This window comes from Leucoraja erinacea, chromosome 2 (genome assembly GCF_028641065.1).
Source record: "Leucoraja erinacea ecotype New England chromosome 2, Leri_hhj_1, whole genome shotgun sequence".
In the NCBI taxonomy this organism is placed as follows: domain Eukaryota; kingdom Metazoa; phylum Chordata; class Chondrichthyes; order Rajiformes; family Rajidae; genus Leucoraja; species Leucoraja erinaceus.
The window spans coordinates 73437654-73456783 of NC_073378.1; the positions used below are offsets into that span (position 1 = coordinate 73437654).

Below are 19130 nucleotides of genomic sequence, written 5' to 3' on the forward strand. Positions count from 1 at the left end.
AATTTCATCAAAAGTAAGGCATTATTAACACGCTCATTTGGTGAAATCACCCTATATCATCAATTGGAGATGAGTTTCATTTTGAGATACAGCATAAAAACAGGCCCTTCAGCATGTCTGATGTAACAATGTAGCTGTTTCTCTTTAGAGAATCTAGGTTATGTATTATCTGGTATTCATACAGTTGCTTGATTATGTTCTGAATGAAGTGGGCTGTGCGACCTTTACGCATTCCTTGTGCAAATACAGTAATTGTTTTTAGGTAATTAGTAATGCACTATTAATTACTGCATACTTTTCACAAAGATATATTGAAACAAAAGTTTGCATCATTTTTAATTACTTTAAAATGCTATACAATCAGACATCTGTGGCTGATTCGTACTGCGAGTATACCAAAATGAAAATTCTGTAAGTGATCGAATAATTTCAAAGGGAAGTGCAGTTTATGATAAATGGCACATTGTGCCCAAAGTGGAAAATCTTCCCCATATTTTGTTTGACTCTTTAATAGCTGCCCCTATTAAAGTCATTAAAATAAAATTAGTATTGTTCATCAAAGCATTCATTTTAAGAAGGGGCATGTAGATTCCAGAAATATTGCAGCAATAGTACTAACTATGCCTGATGCAATGTCTTTACCCGAATTGTCAACAATCTCTGCCTCCAGTTGAGTTCTTCAGGTAGTGTTTTTTTTATTTATCACTCACTTTATCCCATCTCTTTATATGTGCAAATAGAGACACAAGGATTTGATATGCCAGAAAAAGACACACACTGCTGGAGTAGCTCAGCAGGTCAGGTAGCATCTCTGGAGAACATTGATAGGCGACATTTCAGGTGATCTTTACGTCAACCCCCACAGATTTCAAGCTGGTACAATGAAAATCTTCATTTTATTTGGGCCAACGCAAAATTTGTCTAATGGTGACATTTTCCGGATTTTGAATCTACCTGAGGGAGATCAATATGTGTGTTTTTAAGTAATTTAAAATTATGAGCAAACTTTAATAAAACAGTCTATTTTAAAGAAGTTCTGGAAATTGCCCACTAAGCCATAACTCTTTCAATAATTGTTCTCATTGAGCTTTGAACTGTAAGATGAATCTCGGCTTTTTCAGCTAGAGTTAAAAGCGCATATTGGTATAATTGCCATGGTGCCTTTTACATGAATATCGTTGATAAAGCCAGAACTGAGTGCAGACTTTTAACTCTGCGAACCTCATATGAGCAAGGAATTTTGTTGCACCCTGGTGTATGTGACACCGGTGTAATCTGATCTGATAGCAATATGGAAATGCTCCTCAAATAATGTATACCTTAGTTATAGCTTATCAGCTTGAAGTACTCAGCTGCAACTATATCCATGAGGAAATGGTGTTAAGCAAACATGTGATCTTACCGAAGGTTATCTGATCTTTGGAATAGACAATAATGGTTACTTAAAAACTTGAACACAAAGAATAATTCAAGGAATCAAACTATAGTTAGCGGAGGATCAGTAGGTGACTAACGACAATTGGATCCAGGGGCAACAGCAGAAGAGAAAAGAACAAAACAAATCAATTGGGATTGAGGCTAAAAACAAAATTGTTTTCCAGCCTTTGGTTCCTAAAGTGAAGCAAGCCCATGTAACTAAAACCTAATCAAATGTTGTTTAATGTCAGTGACAATAAAAAATGATACCAAGAGTGTTGAATCATGCAAGAGTGTTGAATCATGCAGCTTATGTATGGCTGTGAAATTTGATGTTTTGCAACTTGGAAAGATTTCCACAAGACCTTTCCACAAGACTTTCCTGATTTTAATTGCTTAAAATGTGAAGTAAAGTGTTGATTTTCCAGACTACAATGCAACAAATCATGTCATACACAATAAACAGGATTCTGCAAGAAAATGCTGCAGTTCCATGTGCAACTGTTACATTTCTTTGTATAAGTGCCAGTTTATTTCTGCCTATGTTTGTACCAGCTGCTTTACTGCTTGCTAGCTGTTTGTTTGAAGGTAGCAGCCAAAAGGGATTAAGGTAAGTGTCTGTATTATAGATTTGTTTTAATTGTTTACTTGCATGATTGGGACAGGGGGGTGTTCTCTGTTATTTCTTAATTTATAGAAGAATGGCAGGGACCTTCGGAGGGTTGATGTACAGAGACACCTTCAGGTGCAAGTTCATAGCTCCCTGAAAATGGCAACTCAGGTGAATAAGGCTTTTGGTATCCCTGTCTTCATTGACAGAAGCATCACATACAACAGTTGGGATATCATGTTATTATTGTGCAAAATATTTGTTAAAGAATTGAGAGTATAGGGTGATTTCACGAAAGGTCACTGGGTCATAGGTCTTCACGCACGGAGCAGCAAAATTCAACTGGGGTACGTACGTCACTTCCGGTACATGTTATTGATGCTAGAAACGCGTACTTTCAAACCTGTTAAAAACCGCGAAAACTGTTAGTTTTTACGCTGTAAATAGCTGTGCAAGTCGGGGTGACCGTGAGACACAGCTATCCTACTTTAGAGTTCCAAAGATTAAGAAAAATGAAGGTAAAGAGAAGAGAGAGCTGAAGGGAAAATAACAGCGGAAGTTGTTGGCCGTGCAGATATAAAGATAGAAAATATTGGGAATTATCGCGTTTGCTCACTGCATTTCATCAAAAGTAAGGCATTATTGATGTTTTTTCTTTATTCATTTGTTATATAAAAAGTTTTAAAAGTGAAAAATCCATCAGTAAAATTGCAAAATCGCCCATGGTTCTCAGGTGGGTTTTAACATGCAAAAAGGAAACGCTTCTGAAGCTAAATTTACCATTTAAATAATCGTAAACCATAAATGCGTTTTGAAATAAATTTTACTCAGATGTAAGCTAAGGAATGGGATAATTGTCAGCTGTTAATTGGACATAATCAACTTCAGCAAATTTACACTATCTTTGAAAGGGAGTGGGTTAAATAAGTAGTTTGGGTGATTGTGCAGGCTTTAAACAAGAAACATTGAGAAATATATTTTGGCAAATAATAAAATGTCCTGACAGCTTAAACACCCACTCCCTTTCAAAGATATTGTCAATTTGCTGAAGTTGATTATGTCCAATTAACAGCTGACAATTATCCCATTCCTTAGCTTGCATCTGAGTAAAATTTATTTCAAAATGCATTTATGGTTTACGATTATTTAAATGGTAAATTTAGCTTCAGAAGCGTTTTCTTTTTGCATGTTAAAACCCACCTGAGAACCATGGGTGATTTTGCAATTTTACCGATGGATTTTTCACTTTTAAAACTTTTTATATAACAAATGAATAAAGAAAAAACATCAATAATGCCTTACTTTTGATGAAATGCAGTGAGCAAACACGATAATTCCCGATATTTTCTATCTTTATATCTGCACGGCCAACAACTTCCGCTGTTATTTTCCCTTCAGCTCTCTTCTCTTTACCTTCATTTTTCTTAATCTTTGGAACTCTAAAGTAGGATAGCTGTGTCTCACGGTCACCCCGACTTGCACAGCTATTTACAGCGCAAAAACTAATCGTTTTCGCAGTTTTTAACAGGTTTGAAGGTACGCGTTTCTAGCATCAATAACATGTACCGGAAGTGACGTACGTACCCCAGTTGGATTTTGCGGCTCCGTGCATGAAGACCTATGACCCAGTGACCTTTCGTGAAATCACCCTATTGTGCACAATTTTGGTTGCATTAGAGAGTGTGCAGAAGAAATTCACCAGGATGTATTCTAGATGTATTCTGCAATATAGTAGGCTTAGGGAAGATCTTATAGAGGTTGAAAAAAATTAAAAAGGAATAGATGGTCTGACATTCTTCCAGGATAGGGTCCTGGAACTACAGGGTGCAGGTTTAAGGTGAGAGCGGAGAAATTTCAAGAAAGTCAGAGGAATATATTTTTCACACAAAGGGTTGTGAATATCTGGAATGAGCTGCCAGAGGAGATGGGGGAGCCAGATACCATGAAAATCTGTAACAAGTCTTAGGATAATAAAAATGGAGAGGGCCACGGGCCTAATGCACTCTAATTGGATTAGGCATCAAGATGAGCATCAACGAGGTGGGCCAAGACTGTCTGTTTCTGTCCTGCGCGTTTCTATTGGTTTCTATCTGTTTTTGTTACTAGCATTGGAGTGTTTTTGAATTCCTGAAATGTAGGTAAAACATTCAGAAATTATCCTTTAATAGCTTTAAATTTGCAGTTTAATTGGCGGTTTTGTTTCTGGGATTTGTTCTCATTCCTCCACGATGGAGTTTATTCCAAAAAGTTCATGTCCACAAATAGGCAAAGATTGGAGCCAACATTGTTTGGAAAGTACCTTTTGGGAGATCTGCAGTATGGACTTGCTGTTTTTAGGTCAGTGGCAAATGTTCTGTGCAAGAGAGGATGGGGCCATTGTCATCAAGCTGAGCCACTAAATTTCTTCATCTGCACCTGATAATAAGTGTAAAAAGGATCCCATGTTCCACAAAGGAAGAGGCTTTCTCAATGCTTTTAATGCTGAATACTTTTTTTAGTTTGCATTATTTATTTTGGAGTATATAGTATATATATATATATATATGAAAATGGATCCTTCTTAGCCTGAAGTACAATTGCAAGTGATGACTTTATATTTTCAACAGCTTTATCTTATCACTTTTAAGAAAGATTTATGATTATAAAATGACATAATCAATAACTGCTGCAGGGAGTAAGTATCCTTCACTATTTGAGCCATTCAGAATATTTTCAGCAGCCTGTACTGAGATTCTATTATTACAAGTGAAAGTATGGAAAAAATCTCACCCAGCTAGTATACTTTGCTTATGTTCACATATTCCATAAATTGCATGCATTCTGTTTTCAAAACTGTTTTTTCTTTTATTTTCACACCCATCCTTGTTTTTATTTTCCCTTTTTCTTGATTGGATTCCTCTGTGTGTTTAATACAATTCCTATCCAGTCCTGGAATTTGAACTGCGGAAAGCCAAGGAGACCATTCAGTCCCTTCGTGCCAACCTGACACAAGCTGCAGGTGGTGTACATTATACTTTCTTCTTTTTTCTGCTTTGTTAATGCATGAACAGACCTGGAACATTTAAGAAATGTTAATTTATTTTTGCTTTTTCAGCTTTCACAGAAAGTGATGTTCCTTTACAGGAACGGAACAATTATGCATCCAGCCCTGAAATTCAGGTAAGGTTTGAGAGAATAAAGCACATGAATAATATTATGGCTAAAGTTCACCTTTCTCCATGGAATAGTGAAACCATTACCTCGAGTAAATTATCTGCTTCACTAACTGAACTTTACATAATTGGAGAATGTGTTTTATTTTAGTTACAAGTGCTTTGGGGGAAATAGGAAATGCAAATAAGTCCACAATTTCGACAAATTAGTATCAGGGAGGGTATTTTGAAGATGCTTTGCCTATGCTTTGAAAAATTAACTAAGCATGCTTGCTAGCTTCCAAAGATGGTCCTGCTATCTATTTTGATACTGATATATAGGGATAAAACACACTAAAATGGTGCACAGCAAGCCCCCTCGAGCACATTGTAGTTATGACTATGTATCATCTGTGTTTGCTTGATAAAGGGATAAAGTTTATATGATGCACATTGAAAAATATCTTGCTTTTGACAATAAGGCTAAGGGATTTTATTTGCATTACAAAATTCTTAAGGGGTTAGACAGGCTAGATGCAGGAAGATTGTTCCCGATGTTGGGGAAGTCCAGAACAAGGGGTCGCAGTTTAAGGATAAGGGGGAAATCTTTTAGGACCGAGATGAGGAAAACCTTTTTCACACAGAGAGTGGTGAATCTGTGGAATTCTCTGCCGCAGAAGGTAGTTGAGGCCAGTTCATTGGCTATATTTAAGAGGGAGTTAGATGTGGCCCTTGTGGCTAAAGGGATCAGGGGGTATGGAGAGAAGGCAGGAACAGGATACTGAGTTGGATGATCAGCCATGATCATATTGAATGGTGGTGCAGGCTTGAAGGGCCGAATGGCCTACTCCTGCACGTATTTTCTATGTTTCTAATGCAGGCTGGGTCCCTGTTTGATAAATCATCTGAAAGATGGCACCTTGGGTAATGGAACGATTGCTCAATGCTGCACTGGACGATCAACCTAGATTTTTGCATTGTGACTTGGCAGTTTGTGTGTCAAACCTTCAGATTAAGAAAAAATGGTAGCTGCATTTAATGTGTAATAGGCCAGGGTAAGTGCAAAAGTATATATTTTCATCAACATATCTTGCATTATAATTATGCAAAACTCTTGATTAAATAGAATATGTCTCTTGTTTTATAAAGTGTTTTGTATTGCACCTTGTTCATTGTTCAACAGTAATAATGTTCAGTTGTGAATGTTAAATAAAATTGTCCAGGGAGGATATACAGTTACTTTATTATACTTTTTCACTTTGAAATATACATGATAATTAGGATGTTGAGATCTGTTAGATTATCATTGTTCAGCTTGAAGATTATTGGCAAAAGCTGCTTTTCAATGATGAGAGAGAAAAGGTTTATTTTTCCATTTCTTAGAGCCTCAAGACTTAATGACATCTTTGACTCCTTATTTTAAATTCAAGGAATATTTGTTGTAGTTCCTTTTACTTTTTGCTAACTGAGAATTTGGTTTGTTTTCTTGTAGGAGGCTGTTAAACCTCTTGAGAAAAGAGCATTAAATTTCCTAGTGAATGAATATTTATTGAAGATTAATTACAAGCTCACCTCAATAACCTTTTCGGATGAAAATGACGATCAGGTAATATTTAGAATACTTATTACCAGGACTGCAGATCGACTATTTGTTTTTTAAATTACGAAGTAAAATACATCTTTTGGCAAATGTACTTCTTAAATAATATTCCTAATGGTACTGCTGATAGAATAATCAGTACATTTAAAAAATGCTAATATAAAAATGAATCAATCCAGCACGGCTTTAGTTTGAGGAAGATGAAGCATCAGCTGAGGGCAATATTAAGAAGCAGGTGGTAATTACACTCTGTCCCTTGACTTTAAAATGAGTATGGAACTTTAATTTCATTAGATAATAATCTTATTTGCGTGTAAATAAGAGCTTCACAATACCTCTGGACTTTCGATTAAGGAGATGAGACACAATTCAAGGTGTTGGCATCGCTGTGGATGAAAAATTATTTGCCGGCAATGAACATGCACTATATGATATGAATGTGTTCTTTGAAATTTCTGGTGGAAATTATTGATAAAAGTGTTATCGAAAGAAATGTCAAGTATATAAGTTCCGTTGGTATTTCTGATTTTCCATGTTTTTTGTGGGGACAGCTGTTGGGGTCCAATTGTACAAAGGAAACACCTGTGACACATTGAAGGATAGGATAACATGGAGAAATTACTAATATACTAAATTGTACTGTAGCATTCTCAGAACTTAAGTTGTGTTTGAAGTAAATCTAAAATGAAGAACAGGGCTCTGAATGTGAAAGCATTCTACTTGAAGCAAAGGACATTGTGGGATTTTGTTAGTTTGGATACAGTGTGGAAACAGGCCCTTCGGCCCACAGGGTCCGCACCGACCAGCGATCCCCGATATTGACACTATCCTACACACACTAGGGACAATTTATATTTACCAAGCCAATTTACCTACAAACCCATACTTCTTTGGAGTGTGAGAGGAAACCGAAGATCTCGGGGGAAACCCACGCAGGTCACGGGGAGAACGTACAAATTCCGTACAGCCAGCACCCGTAGTCAGGATCAAACCCAGGTCTCCGGCGCTGCAAACGTTGTAAGGCAGCAACTCTACCACTGCGCCACCATGCTGCAGCAGTGAAAGCAAACAGACTGGCTGTCTTTATGCAGGGTATGGAGAAAACGTCGAACATAGGTCAATTACTGTAAAGGTGACAGCTTCCGCCAGTTTAGATGACAGAATAATATTGGTGTCAGGTACTAAAGGAGCAATAGGGATCACTATTTTGTTAATAGCTCTCGGGTCTTGGACAAAACGCCATTCATTACGTCTTCCCACTTTTGGGATTGGCAGAATAGGAGTATTACACGGGCTTTGCGTTTTCACTACAAGATACAAGATACATTTAATTGTCATTTGGACCCCTTGAGGTCCAAACGAAATGCCGTTTCTGCAGCCATACATTACAAACAAATAGACCCAAGACACAACATAATTTACATAAACATCCATCACATTGCTGTGATGGAAGGCCAAAAACACTTATCTCTCCACTGCACCCTCCCCCCCCGATGTCAGAGTCAAAGTCAAAGCCCCCGGCTGGCGATGGCGATTGTCCCGCGGCCATTAAAGCCATGCCGGGTGGTGCGAGGTCGCACACCGGGTCTTGGTGTTAGAGCCCCCGGCGTGCACTCGCAGAGTCCCGCGGCCATTCCAAGCCGCGCGGGGCAGTGATGTAGGCCCCGCTCCAGGAGCTCTTCAACCCCGCAACTCGGGCGGGGGAAGTCGCCGTTGCGAGAGCCCTGAAAAAGCGGTCTCCCTCCAGGGACCCGCGGGCTCCCGGTGCCGCCGTCCACAGACCTGCCGTTGAAGCCTCCGACTCTCCGGTTGGGCCGCAGCAGCAGCAGCAGCAGCAGCAGCGCTCCTCCACCGCTCCACCCGCTCCGGACTCGGCCAGCCCCGCGACGGCGACGGTGAGTCGTCGGCACCAGAGTCCCCAGTCTCTTCCTGTTGGAGGCCGCTCCTCGTTGCAGCCCCAACGATAACGGAAACCCGACGAGAAAAGGTCGGGTCTCCCGTGCAGGGAGAGATTTAAAAAGTTTCCCCCCCCACACACACACCCCAACAAAAAATAACAAAAACTACATAAAAACATAGACAAAAAATAATAAAACGCGGAAAGACTGCAGAGGCCGCTGCTGACGAGAGTCGCGCTGCCCACCGGGTCACTAATACTCCTTGTTGTAATAAATATATGATGACTGTAGCTATCCCTTATTCAGCCTCCGGGGTCAATCAATACTGTTTTAAACATAGCAAGGCAGCACCCTTTTTTAAAGGCACTTTATGTTCAGGACTGATTACACTTGTCCCACATGATTCTTATGCTTTGCCCATAGTTCAGAGAGTACTTGGACCAGAGCCATTGGTAACCTTGATGGATCCTCAGTAGGCGGCTGTGGCTTTTCGAAAATTGTGACCCATTCCTTTCTGACCCATATGACCTTTCCTTCTGTGTCATCAAAGAAGTCAATCTGGATCTCCTTTTACCATTGGCAACTTTAAAACATGAATTGACTGTTTGTCCTTCAGCCTTTTTATCATTTCTCCTATATCTTCTGCTGTTGCTGGAGGTCTAGTAGCTACGATCAGTGTGACGCGGAGTGTGTCCAATCTCAAATCTATCCCTTTGGTTTTGAGAGAGGTGGACCATTATTCCTAATCCAGGGACCCCAAAAAACAAATAAGGGGTCACTGTTAATTGTTCGAGTTTATTCTACCAGGGGAAGACTCTTTCCTGGTATCTGGGATTAGCGAGGCGCGTATATAGTGCAGTGCAGTGTGTTCACTTATGTTCTTGGTTGGTTTCAACATGATACTGCAGCGTAGATAACCTTGAGAATTTAACATCATATTTTTTCAATGAAGGCTCCAACAGTCCATCCAGAGACTCCATGTGTGACATTCTAGCTGTGCTAAATGAGATAGATTTAAAAACAGACCTTGCAGATCCAATCATTTGAACAGTTGTGTAACCTGTAATTTTCTACCTCACTTCCACAAGTACGATGTAAAGTGGTTCATGCACTTGTTAATATTTCCTTATGCCATGGAAGAATTCAGTCTGTGCCAGTCATAAAAGCAATTCAAATCCCCCTACTTTCCCCCACACACACGCACACCCCTTATTTCCCTGTAATTATATATTTTTAATGCATATTAACACCTCTTCTCACCTAATCCCCAGCTCTCCTATACCAGGAACAATTTAGTGGCCAGTTAAATAACCAGTGTGCCTTTGGAATGTGGGAGGATACCAGAGCACCCAAGGAAAACCCATGCAAAAATGGGAATAACATTCAGATTATTCCAGAATTAAACATACGTCACTCACTGGAGCTATAAGACAGCTGTACTAACTGTAACACCATGGTGCCTATTCACCCTTGATTGAGTTAATTAACCGAAGCATATACATTGCCAAGAATTGCATCGGAGAAGGAAGAGTTCCCAGTTTAATGAAGCTGCTACCTAGTATAGTTACACACAAAATGACTAAATCAGCATGGTAATGATTCAGCAGCCGGCATGCAGGCCAAACTGTACAACCCTCTTTCACTCTTTTTTGAATGGGATAAACAATGGAGCAAATAAAAGGCAGGGAGAGAAACCAAGAACTTTCCACCTTCAACATTTGTGGCACAGAAACAAACTGAGGTTGAACATTTAACCAGAGAGAGAGAGAGAGAGAGAGAGAGAGAGAGAGGGAGAGTGTGCGGGCTTGTGACAATATTATTTTCAGGCTTTCAGCATTACAATTTAAAAGAAAAGTAAAAATAACGGCTTATTAATGCGTGTTTTTGTTTGTAGAGCACAGAAATCTCAATATCACTTCTTATTCTTGCATTAGAATTCTAAGCTGGAATTTGTACTTTCTGATAGCAATTGGGGAAGTCGTATTGTAGTATCCTGCTCTTCGATTGTTGTTTCAAAGCATGAACTTGAACTATATAATTCTTCAGAAAACCTGAATTTTTTGGATTTGAACACATTCATTTCATAAAATGACCTTGAAATATTTTGGCTGAGAGCCAGTCCCACCATCGCGACTTTTCAGCAACTGTCTTCGCCCTTCAAATTTTCCTCGATCAAACTGAGGCTGCGAGTATGCGGGAACTTCCCTCGAGCATGAAGGAGAGTTACAGTGACCTCCTAGGACCATGTGTCGATCATGCTGCGAGTTTGAGTCAAGCACAAACTCTTCTAAACTCGCAAATTAAGTCCCCGCAGTGGGACAGGCCTTTAGTTGCTAGGTTACTCGGAAGATGAATTCTCAACCAGATTATTTTAAAATTAACATTGTAAACTTTAACAGTTTGCGAAATTTGAATGACACGTGCATAAATTTAACTCGTAATGAAATGAAATAAAGAGCTGAGTGAACTGCATTCAAATCTGGACCCTGTCATGCCTGGAACACTATAATTAGTTTGATTAGATTCAAAAGATTATTCATTCTCTGGTTTTCATTTTGAAATTGTTAAAACAAGATGACTTAATTCTTTTCTCTAGCACGTGGATCAGGAGACCACATGCCAGGATTTCCCTATTTTGTTGCAAGGTCTTCATGTATAACCTGAATTGGACATATTGTTACTTTTCTTTTTATTGACGGGTATACTGAATGATTCTAAATACTTTTTTTCAATCCTTCAGGATTTTGAATTGTGGGATGATGTTGGATTGAACATTCCAAAACCTCCAGACTTGCTGCAAATGTACAGGGAACATGGGAGCCATGCAACTTCTTTGAAAGAAATGATAGACGTAGCAGTTGGAGTGGAGCCAATAGACTTGGAAGTGCTCCCGAATGGCAAAGAATCAGTTGCTTTGCAGCAAAAGGTAAGAAGTGCAAGCAAGCGTTAAAGCAATACTCTTCATCAATCCAAATTCAAATAGAAAATTTTTTCCTAGTAAATAATTATGATTGGGGTTCATAAAATGTAATAAAATAGAAGCATTCTTATTTTAGACCAGTTAAAAAAAAGTGATGATTTTCATATTTTCTTCCATATCGACCTAAATGTATGAAGGCATAAGATGTGTTCAATACTGTTAGCTATTGTCATTTAAAGTAACTTTGACTTAAAACAATTAAAGTACAATGGACTTTCATGTAACAAATATACTTTTTTTTTCATTACTATTTTCCGGAATTATAAATGAATACAGAAATTCCAACTCCATTCAAAGCATTATATTTAGCTGAGTTGTCCTTGAAAGGACTATTCTCACTTCTACGATATCTCCATGGGCTATGACAATGTCCCATTTCCATGCTCAGAATGAATGTAATTTCTTAAAGTAGGAAATTTCTAACATGGGCTCTTTCCCAAGTGTAAGATAATTAATTCTGCATGTTAATGTATTGTAATTTTATTTCCAGCAGGCAGAAATCGTGCAAGAACTCCAAGATCAACTTAGCACGTTAAACAATGAGAAACTGTTTCTTGCATCGCAAATCAGACAGCTCAAGAAGTAGGTGCTAGTGTTAAAAAAAAAAAAAAGGAACCTACATTGTCTAATTCAGTTGAAGTGTACCTCAGCTAAAAAACACTTCAACAATTAGATTTTGGCCTCTGTTGGAGTGTTCAATACCATTTGCAAGAAAGCTACATTTAATGCATCAAATTCATTTGATTAAAATTTGTTGCTAGGTAAATACTGCACATTTGAGTCGTTTGGCAGTTACTCTTTGAATTTGTCAAGAGTAATTATTTTCATATATATCTTCATGTTGAATCCAGCTGAATTTAACTACTGTATCTGTAAGATTCAAGTGTATGTTTCTGTCACAAGCATAGTGCAGTTAATCCTCTCACTATTGTTTTGGCATTTGTTGTGAAATATTACTAGATTTTTAAATATTGTTTGTTCAATGATTCCATAGTTTTCAAAGGGGATGTTCAAGTTAAAAATGATTTGAGATAGAAAGGAAAGAAAGTATTGTGGATTTAATTGAACTTCTTTTAACTCCAACAGTGAAATACAAATGCTCAAGCAACAAAATTTGGCTGCCGTAGCTGCTGCACCCGAAAGCTCAGCCCTTCCACCACCCACATCAGAACAAGTGCCTCGGATTAGACTAATGGAGAGTGGGGAGTATCTGGATGTACGAAGCTTTGAAAATGATAGCTGCAATCCAGAGAAAGAAGAGATCAGCACTTCTTGCCCAACGGACACGAACACAGATTATAATATTCGCTCTATTGATCCCAGTACAATGACAACACTAATCTCACATGACAAAAAAGGAACTGAATTAACAACTGTCCTTTCTCATGGACCTGTACAGTTTGATAAGCCAAACAGGTTAGTCAATGTTGTATATTTTCACTAACAAGAATTTTCTTCTTTTTTCACTGAATAACAGGAGGTAGCACATGTCAATGTATTTTTTGATGAGACCACACTTGAAGAACTTTGTGCATTTCTGGTCGCCTAGCTATCGGAAAGATGTCTTTAAGTTAGAATGTTACCTGGGCTTGCGGGTTTGAATTATGGGGAGAGGTTGAATAGGTTAGGAGTTTGGCCCATTGAGCTGATTGAGGTGTACGAGATCATGAGGAGCATACATAAAGCGAATGCTCAGTCTTTTCCACAGGATAAAGGATTCTAAAACTAAAGGGCGTATTTTTAAGACAAAAGGGGAAAGGGCCACTGGGGCAACATTTTCACTCACGGGGTATTCCATAAAGGATTTCTCTGGAATTAAATGGAATTCTTAAATGGAATTCTCTTCCACATGGGCAATACACTGGATGTTTTCAAGAGAGAGTTAGATTTAGCTCTTGGGGCTAAAGGGGTATGGGGAAAAGGCAGGAACGGGGTACTGATTTTAGATGATCAGCCATCATCATATTGAAAGGCTGATCGAATGGCCTAATCCTGAACCTATTTTTTTTTTCTATGTTTCTATATCTGGAATACAGAAGTAGATAGAATTATGACTTTTAAAATGCATTTGGGCAGATGTAGGGACAGAAAGAGTTTGGATCGCTATGGGGCCCAATGCACACAAATGGGCCAAGCCTAATTTGTTGACATGGACGAGATGGGCCCAAGGGCCTATTTCCATGCTGTACAGCTGCACGACAGACTGCCTTATCTTCCACCTTGCTTGCCAAATTCATTGTTAGGTTTTGATTGCTCTTCAATAGCTATATTTCAGGGTAGAGTTGTCAGAAGACCCAATATTTGTCGGTGTGCAAGGTCTAAGTTGAATAATACACCTGTAATACTATTGTAATTTATAGTATGCACTTGTTCTCTTTATAGGTCGTTATCACCCGCATTTCATCAAGCATTGTTATCTTTTTGCCGTATGGCCACTGACAGTCGTTTAGGAATGGAGGTAACCTCTTGATTACAATTTGCACATCCTTATTACTATAAAACTCTGATCGTGGATGTGTGTGTGTATGTGTATTTATTTGTTTGTGTGATCATATCTACTGAAAGAAACGACGCACTAACGTGAAAATTTAGAGATTTACCCCCTGGAGTCAAAAATCGGCTTACCTGTCAACTTTCGAGCTTTATTTCATATTGATGAAAATGTTCAAAAATTTCAAATAACTTAGAAAATAAATGAGCTGATGGCATCACAATGGGTCTGCTCGTGCGGCCTGTGCGCACTGTTTTCCACGCGCAGCCTTCTTCGCACTGTTTTTCTCATGCTGCGATTGGCGTCGCCCCCTTCGACTCGCAGTCCTTTTATCGGCCCACGCTCGCCGTGGCCTCGCCCGCTCGCAGCCAGCCCCACTCAGCCGGCCGTCAACCCTGCGCTCGGGGTCCTCGGGTCCACGACCGCCCGTGGCCTCCCTCGATTCCACGTCCACCCGCAGCCCTCTCTCTGTCTGCCCTCGAGCGAACCAACCCTGTGACGACCCCCCCCCCCGGGCTCTGGATTGAAGCCGCTGAACACTTGGTTCGTTTGGTTGACGCCTGCCCCGCACCCACTACCCTCCACTGTCCCTCTCTCTACCCCCCTCTCTCTCTCTTGCCGCACCTGTGAGTTGGGGGCTATGCATGAGTGGATAGGGCGGGGGATGGGGCAAAAGGAGTGAATGAATAATATTAATATAATATCAATGGGGGTGGTTAGTGTGTGGAGGTCGTTACTGTGTGTGTGGAGGGGGGATTGGTTAGTGAGTGTGTGTGTGTGTGGGGGGGGGGGTGGTTAGTGTGTGTGGGTGTGACACTGCAGGCCACCCCCTTCCCCCCGTAACCGCGTGTTGAGGGGACGGGACCCAATGGGTCCCCCTTTGTCTAGTTTATTATAAAACCTAAACAGAATCGTCCTTCTGTTTTATATTTGCTGTTGTACTGTCAGTCAACATGTGAATGCAAACTAATGCAGTTACTTTATACATGCAGTTATTTATTTTTTTTACCCCACATTGCATGCAGCTTCCCTGTTCCACACTCTGCTGAACCTTCACAGATATTGCAGCTGGTGTAGAGATCTGACCAAGATCCAACAACAGCTATTAGATGACGGGGAATTTGGAAATTAAGTTGTCGGACTAGCTACTCTTTCCTTTTAGCAACTTTCTTCAACTGACTTTCATCTCACTTGCTCCCCATGGCTATCTGCAGATAATGTTATACAAATTGGGCCATGTGGCCTATGAAGGTGGACACTATTGAAGGCAAACACCAAAAATAAACCATTGCTTCATTGTAAAGTATCAATTGGAAGTAACAACGGTGCAATTAATGGAGCCACTGCCTCACAGCACCAAATACATGGATTCAATCCTGACTTCGGTTGCAGTCTGTGTGGAGTTTGCATGTTGTCCCTGTTACCATATTAATTTCCTCCAGGTATTTTGATTGCCTCTAACAATCCATAGACATGTGAGTTGTTGGGTTAATTGGCCACTAACTTGCTCCTGGTATGCAGTGCATGATTTAAACAAAAATTGTTGGGAGGGAAGGTTAGTTGATAATGTTGGGGGAATAAAAATTAGATTAACATAATGGGTGTATCATGATTCTGATGGACTTGATGGTCCAAAGGGCTGCATCCGTTGTACAGTATATCCTTATTTCACTCCATCACAGTACATGTGGGCATGCATTATGTGCTTCCACATGTTTGGTTTCCTCTGTTTTTCAGACATTGTTAGGTTTTTTTAAGCAGGTTTTATAGTGAGTTATACTTAACACAAATCAGTGTTCAGATTTCTATTGCCGGTGTAATCTATTTTATTAGATACTGTGCACTTCAACCCGTCTCACGGTGTGAGTCCACCCACAAGTGATCCCGAAGTTAAAACTAATCAAACTCGTGGTAATCACGTAGAATTAATGTAGCGGGAACGTCGGAACTCATGGACGTAACTTAGCGACTCGTAACGCTAACGGAAGGTACATGGGAAACCTGTTAACTCGTGAAAATCTTTCAACATGATGAAAGATTTCCACGAGTCAAATTTACTCCTGAAGTGAAAATTTTAAACTTTTAAACTCGTTGTAAGAAAGTAGTAGCCGGTGAGTTTACCGTGGTGACTCGTGACTCTACCGTGGGTTTGGCCTGAGTGCCAGAAGTGAAATGTTGAAGATTAGTCATCACCAGAGAACTTGGATAGGTGACGTTTCGGGTCAGGACCCTTCAAACTTTAGACCCTTCTTTCACCCGAAACGTCACCTGTCCATGTTCTCCACAGATACTGCCTGACACGTTGAGTTACTCCAGCACTTTGTTTTTTTTCGTAAACCAGATTCTGTAGTTCCTTGTGTTCCAAAATGTAATGCTTTATAAATGTCCAGAGATGCTGCCTGTCTTGTGTAGTTACTCCAGCACTTTGTGTCTGTCTCCCTGGAGACCTCATTTCCCACGCAATGTGACATATACCGTGCATACATTGCCAACTGTTGTTTTGGCAGCAGCAACGTAATCTCCCAGTTAGTACACTCGGTGTTGCTGAGGCCTAGTTTATGTAGAGACAAGAAACTGCAGATGCTGGAATCATGATCATAAAACACACACAAAGTATTGGAGGAACTCGCACCGCGCTGGAGTAATTCAGGCAGCATCAGTGGAGGGAATGGACAGACGTTGATTCAGCTCAAAAAGAAGGTGACCTGATCCGAAACGTTGCCTATCCATTCCCTCAGATGCTGCCTGACCCGCTGGCTTACTTCGAAATTTCGTGAGATCATGTCATGGGAGCAGAATTAAGCCATTCGGCACATTGAGTTGCTCCAACACTTTGCATTTCGCTCAACATACCAGCATCTGTGGTCCCCCATGTCTCCATTTGACAGCTGGAAGAACTCAGCGGGTCATGGAGTCTGAAGAAGGAACCTGACCCGAAACCTCGCCTGCCCGTTTCCTACCACCGATTTCATGTAGTCACTTTTCGATAAAACCCCACCGTCCCAGTTATTCCAAATCTATTTAATTCCGCGTGTCTCCATTTCATTCATTAAGTCGCCGGTACTGTCACATCATTCGTTTTCGGTCAATATAATGGAACAGTCTGAAGAAAGGCAATGATAGACACAAAAAGCTGGAGTAACTCAGCGGGACAGGCAGCATCTCTGGAGAGAAGGAATGGGTGATGTTTCGGGTCGAGACTCTTCGACAGACTGGTAAAGGAAACGAAAGATATAGATGATGATTTATTGTAGAGAGATAACGAACAATGCATGCAAAAAAGTAACAATGATAAAGGAAACAGACCATTGTTTGCTGTTCATTGAGTGAAAACGAGCAGCTGGTGCGACTTGGTTGGAGGAGGGATAGACAGAGAGGGAATGCCAGGGTTACTTGAAGTGAGAGAAATCAATATTCATACCACTGGGCTGTAAGCTGCCCGAGCGAAATATGAAATGCTGTTCCTCGAATTTGCATTTAGCCTCACTCTGACTGGAGGAGACCTTGGACAGAAAGGTCAGTGTGGGAATGTGAAGTGTTTGGCAACTGGGAGATCAGGGTCCAGGTAGCAACCGGGAGAGTCGCGATCCGAAACGTCACCCATTCCTTCTCTCCAGAGATGCTGTCTGACCCTCTGAGTTACTCCAGCTTTTGGTGTCTATTGTCGAGGTAAACCAGCATCTGCAGTTCCTTCCTACACAACAGAACAGTACGAGGAGCGGTTAATGTTAGAGGCTGCTCACTAACCTCACTATGTGTACATCATCCTCTCTAGCAATGAATAAATATCATTCGGTTACCGTATTATTGACTACAACCACCCGTTTAAAATGGCTGCTCTTTAATTCTCAACCACTGGATATTTGTCTGGAAACATATTGCATGTTTTCGTTCAATTTTAATAGACTGAGGTGTTAAATCCGGCGCCACTTCTCAACAAACTAAACTACCTATAATTTAAATAGAGCATTTAGGATCGATAATAAAATTTCCAAGACAATTTCATATATATAATTCCAGCACCACTTAACACTGAGCTGTCCTTGATGTTTAAAGGGGCTGGCATCTGCCCTGATCTGTTGTTCGGATAAAACACTGTTTGAAATAATTTGAAGTTTTGAAATTAATCCTCGCAGCCTAATGTACACTTTGGGCTAAGATTTGATCCCTGCACAAAGCGCAATGTAAATGGAATGGAATCTCTATTAACATTCTGAGACTCTCTACATAATGGAAGTGATCACATTCGGCCCTTCGAGCCAGCATTGCCATTCAATATGATCATGTCCAATCATCCAAAATCAGTGCCCAGTTTCTGCTTTCTCCCCATATCCCATGATTCCGTAACCCTATTTAAACATGGGAGGCTTTTTATAGTAAAAAAAAAAAAAACTGCATTACATCATTTTTACCATGTAATGATTTTTCCACATCATTGTTGGCTCAAGAGTAACTCGGGAGAGGAACTTGGTACATCGCAGAAATGAGAAGTAAACGGCAAACTTAGAACTACACGTGGGAACTCGTTTAAACTTGTGAACATAAACTTGGAATCTCGTAGAAAACCACGAGTTTGATTTTTTCTTTCACTCGGGATCACTCGTGTGTGGACCCGCACCGTGAGACAGGGCCATTAGGTTGCCAGCATGTTGCTAATGAGGCTGAAGAGTTTCCATGTTGGACATTAGGTTCGCTGACCTGGTAGTTATTGTGGTCTTTTTACTTTCGCAATCTAGTTGTGAATTTCACACCAGCATCAGGTTCTTTCGTATTGCAAGATTTTCCAATACTCTTGAGTAACATGAACTTGGATGACTCATCAATACAACTCCCATGTCTAGAACTTCAGGTCAATTATTTTCCAAATTATAATGGTCAATGAAGCCATCATTCCTGTGAATTTGTGCAAAGCCACAGATGATCCAAGAAGGGGAAATTGCCTCAGCTTCACGCTGAGTATGAATACTTTCCTCCTTAAATGCTGCAAAACATTACTCAATAGGG

At 40.1% G+C, this 19130-nt stretch overlaps 1 protein-coding gene across 3 annotated transcripts in view; it reads left to right on the forward strand.

Moving 5' to 3' along the window:
- relch (RAB11 binding and LisH domain, coiled-coil and HEAT repeat containing) overlaps window positions 1-19130 on the forward strand; it is a 138004-nt gene that overhangs the window by 44734 nt on the left and 74140 nt on the right. For 2 of the 3 annotated variants that reach the window (XM_055658434.1, XM_055658443.1), the window contains exons 3-9: window positions 4953-5024; window positions 5121-5185; window positions 6650-6763; window positions 11396-11581; window positions 12126-12217; window positions 12722-13051; window positions 14018-14093. In XM_055658434.1, the coding sequence (XP_055514409.1) occupies window positions 4953-5024; window positions 5121-5185; window positions 6650-6763; window positions 11396-11581; window positions 12126-12217; window positions 12722-13051; window positions 14018-14093 (935 nt within the window). The remainder of the gene's footprint in view (window positions 1-4952; window positions 5025-5120; window positions 5186-6649; window positions 6764-11395; window positions 11582-12125; window positions 12218-12721; window positions 13052-14017; window positions 14094-19130) is intronic. The other variant, XM_055658459.1, reaches the window with a different exon arrangement.